General features: G+C 38.1%; 1 protein-coding gene across 1 annotated transcript; it reads right to left on the bottom strand.

The window, feature by feature from the left end:
• Positions 1–876: 876 nt before the first annotated feature.
• Positions 877–1,473, bottom strand: LOC107786808 (serine/threonine-protein kinase-like protein CCR1). The gene is made up of 2 exons (XM_016608312.1): positions 1,376–1,473; positions 877–1,303 (listed from the first exon to the last, which is right to left on the bottom strand). The coding sequence occupies exons 1-2, from the start codon at positions 1,471–1,473 to the stop codon at positions 877–879; spliced, it is 525 nt and encodes a 174-aa protein (XP_016463798.1).
• Between the last annotated feature and the right edge of the window lie 3,067 nt (positions 1,474–4,540).

Raw genomic sequence — 4,540 nt, 5'->3', positions numbered from 1 at the left:
TTCTTTTGTAATTCAATCATTTGGGTTGTAATAATTTGTAAACAATTATGGGGTGATTAGTAAAAAAGAGGTGGGTAGTTGTATGTAGTGGGTAAATTGGGTAGATAACATGCCTGTAGGGTCTATTTTAATTCCAAACATGGCATGTTAGATATCATGCCTATAGGATCTGCTCTGGTTCAAGCAATAAATTCTGCATGCTTTACTTTCACACTTAGATACCATGCCTATAGGATCTAAATGGCTTTAATGGTAGAGACACGCATATAGGGTTAAAAATCAGCTTTATCATTAGATATCATGTCTATAGGATGTAAAGTAATTGAAGTTCAATTTTCATTACCACATGTATCCAGATTCATTTCCCCTAGAGATCATGCCTATAAGTCCAAAGTCAGTCATTAATAATTAGATATCATGCCTATACGATATAAAATCAGTTGTAATAGAAATGCGAAATGGTTTCCTGGCCACTTAAACTTGACTTGGTTTTAAAAGCTGATACATAAACTTATAACTTTCCCATTTGAACACTCGAACTTATTTTTTCCATAATTAATAAACACATTTGACCATTGACCATGCCCATGTGGCGTCAGTTGGTCCTAATCAGCAGCCCGCGTAAGGAACACGACACACAGGAGCATGAAAACCCACCTTACCAACGCCCAACAGCACAAAATGGGTTGTGTTTAATTGTGTTCTTATTTATTCCTTCTAAAATACCCCCTTCCTCTATTTTTAAAAATCTGAAGCTCCATTTTCAATTTTGTTTTTCAGACCGTGAAAATGGTGAAAAGTTGTATATTTTATCATTGTAGAGTTGAAGCTAAGTTTTGTATCACTTGGACCAAATGAAGCTCGATCAGAACAAGATTAACGGATAATAATACTTGGAGGTGTGCAATCCCGGTCATAAGCTTTTCTTCCACTAAGAATCTCTAGCAGCACGATCCCAAAGTTATAGACATCAGTTGTCACATCTCCATTAAGATCCTTCTTATTAGGTGTAAGAAATCCAAAATCCGCAATACAAGCTCCCCAATCAGCGTCCAAGAGAATGTTCGAACTCTTCACATCACGGTGCACAATAGGAGAATAAACTTCCTTGTGAAGGTACTCGAGCCCCTTTGCAGCCTGCATCGCAATCTTCAGCCTAAGGTTCCAGCTCAGACGAGAAAGACCGTCGTGGAGGTGGCCGTGAAGCGTTCCGTGAGGCATGAGTTCATAAACATCCGAACAAGAGCTATTCTGGCAAAGAGAGCAAGGAGTACATACTTTATCTGCATTTTCAGTACAAGAACTAGAATGGAAGAATCCTTCAGAACAATTCACCCTACAAGGTGAACAAATCTATATATCTTTCTTAACGCACAGATTTATCAAATCAGGCTCATTCAAAAGGCTTGCATTAAAGAGGGAACCAGTGTTAGGGTTTTTGCGCCCTTGATGTGTAAGACATCCATTGGTCATTTGCTGACTGGATGGACACGTATGTGTATGTGTAATACATGTGCACATGGTCTCTTGTCAGATGTGTTTATTAGTTATGGGAAAATAGAAAGTTCATGTATCGACTTTAAAAAACCTGACAAGTTTAAGTGGCCAGGAAGCCATTTCGCCTAATAGAAATCATGCCTATAAGATCTAAAACCAGTTTAGCTAAGAATCAGTTTGACTCATGCCTGGTCAAATCAGATTAAATAACTTACTCTTTTCGTGTTAATCAATATCATTAGAAAGCATGTCTATAGGATCCAAATCGACTGTATAAAATTAACCACTTCTATGTTGCATTCTTAATCAGTATAGATATCATGCTCATAGGACATCACCATTACGCCTAGGCAAGCCTTAGGTAATTACTTAAATAAAAGTGGAACTACCTTTGTTAATTACCAACTGCTACAACCAGCAGGCTTGATTCAAACTTCTTTTCTAAGTTATATAATGAATCTGGTTCTGAAACTCCCTGCTTTAGGATTTTTAAAATTCAGACCTTAATTGTGTTTAAGTCATGCTATTTATATGAATTGTCTGCGGAGGTATATATAAGCCCACTAATTGTTTATATGTTCCCCTCAAAATGCAGTCCTATGTGTTTTTGTATGTCGCCTTAGCCTTTTTACTTTTAAACCTAAGAGTCAGCCTAAAATCCTCCCTTTTGTAGGAGTACTAGTCCTAACTTCCTTCGGGACTGATAGGAATGGGATGGGTAATAGCATGCAATAGAGGACGAAACCAATCAGCGCTTAAAGACCTTAACGAGGTAGGAAGGGTAGATATGGATATGATGACCGGTGTGCTAATACTACGTGTATCCCCTTTTCTGAGTAGTGTCATACCAGGTATTGCATTGAGGTGATCTATGTTATAAATATACCTAGGACCCCCCTTTTTTTTTACAAACATGTCTAACTTATAACTTTTTCAAACCTCGCCTTTCAATAATTGTTTTCAAACGCTTGTGTGTTAAACTTAAATCCCTTTTTACTTGATGCCTTTATTTGTTTACTTGCTAATTGCACAAATTCACAAAAAACTATCTGGCCGGGAACCACACTAGGATAATTTCAATCCCTTACCCAATCTCTGATTATCAAACCTAGTTGTAAATGAACTCTATAGGTGTCCTAATGCACCTTAAATCATTAGGTGGCGACTCTTAAAATACCTAATTCCCAAAAGAAAATGAGTCATTATACCCCATGAATGTCGAAACCCGGACTCCTCTCCGTTGGAAAGGGAAAAGGGGGTGCGACAGCATGGCGACTCTGCTGGGGATATTTAGGCTTTTACCATTTCAGACCGTTCTTGTGAATTTGTACCTCACTTATGTTCAATTACTTGTTTAAATTTCTTTAAGCTTTTGATTTCCCTTTCAACTGAGAAACTGACCTATCTTCTTTGTTTCCTTCCTTTATTGCTACTTTAAATTATGAAACTGCTGTATTTATCACTTTCTTAACGTAAAAATACGTGCCAACATGCTTTTAATTATTGCATAATCATGCTCAACATCATACTCCACTCGTGCCAAACAAATACTATAGCAACACTTTTAATGAGTGGTTGCGCTCTTCCTATATCATTACCCCCTAAATTTGGAAAGGCATATTTGTGGTAAAACTAGTTGATCAGCGGTGCAGTCGACAGTTCCGTGCCTTTCCCCGTTGAGTCATCCACGCAAGGGTACCAGTCTAAAATCTCATAGAAACCTTACTCTGTTTAATTGGTGCATGCATCATGGTCAAACCTAGTTGGGTCAGTTATGTTGTCCGCATAATGATCCTTTAAGATAGCCTTGTCTAAAGTCTACTGGGCTTCCATAAACCCAAACGGACGTCATCACGTTCTGTGCATTTATTTGAAGAGCTAAATGCTTCATGCTAATTGTTGATATTAAATAGTCGAGTCTAGTGGGGATAAGGGCCTAACCTTGTTTGTCTTGCAGAAAATGAGGCACGAGGTCCCCAGTTTCGGTATGATTAGCACGCCCCCACTCTTGCTAGACTGGTGGAGGAGTCTTCCATCAAATGACCAAATCAATGAGTGGAAAGAGAAGGCCGCCAAAGCTAGCGAAAAGTTGGAATATCTGGAATACAGTCTGCTGGAATTGGAAGGAAAAGTAAGGAAGAGAGTCACCGACTGCCAGAACACTGAGGGAAATAAAGGAGAGCACCTGGCAAAGGCATTTTTACTGATGAACCTACGCGAACTGGAGGATCTGATCAATGAGAGCATTCGACCTGAGGAAGGTCCTTCTGGGACCAAGTAGATAGGAGTTTATCTTTTTCGCCTTATACATGTAGTAAGGCCAATGGCCATTAGTGACTTTTATTTCTTGCTTATTAAGTGTCGATTTGGGATTCGTCTATTTTTTATCAATAAAATGAGGCATTTATCATTCTAAGTTCTCTAAATTAATTTTTTTCTAAGCCTACCTCGGGCACAACGAGGTTCCCAAATTAGGACACGATTTACATTCTCGCACTATGTGTTTAAATATTGCAATAATTTTTATACTCCTTACTGACTTGATTACCTTTTATTTTTATTTTTGTTTTTATTATTCCCCTCCCCAAAGGTTAGTTCGTGAAATATGGCATCATCATCTTATTTTACAAGATCCAGGGGCACCTCTCAAGAATTGGACAATCAGGACAACCAAAGTCCGACGAGCCTCGGGGTAGCAAGGCTAAAACAAGCATTATTTATTGTTTTACTAAATGATTTTCCTTTTCCGCATTATCAATTCCCGCAATAATATCTTCGATGTTCAAAGCAGTTGTTCAATTCATCAAAAGCATGTTTGATTTTTCTTATGAACTGATATTTATCGCTATCGCTTTCTCTGCTTACTTTACTAATAAAACATTACTATTACTTATCTTAATGAACCAATGACTGTGACATGCAATGAGACAACGCTACAAATGGACATTGATTTAGAGGAAGATGACATACCTGATGAGATTGTCAAAGAAGTTGAGGACTTTAAGAACGGGACTAAGTGCAACCTGGACGAGGCCGAAACTGT

This window comes from Nicotiana tabacum, chromosome 18 (genome assembly GCF_000715075.1).
Source record: "Nicotiana tabacum cultivar K326 chromosome 18, ASM71507v2, whole genome shotgun sequence".
Lineage (NCBI taxonomy): Eukaryota > Viridiplantae > Streptophyta > Magnoliopsida > Solanales > Solanaceae > Nicotiana > Nicotiana tabacum.
This window is presented reverse-complemented; position numbering and strand designations above follow the sequence as displayed.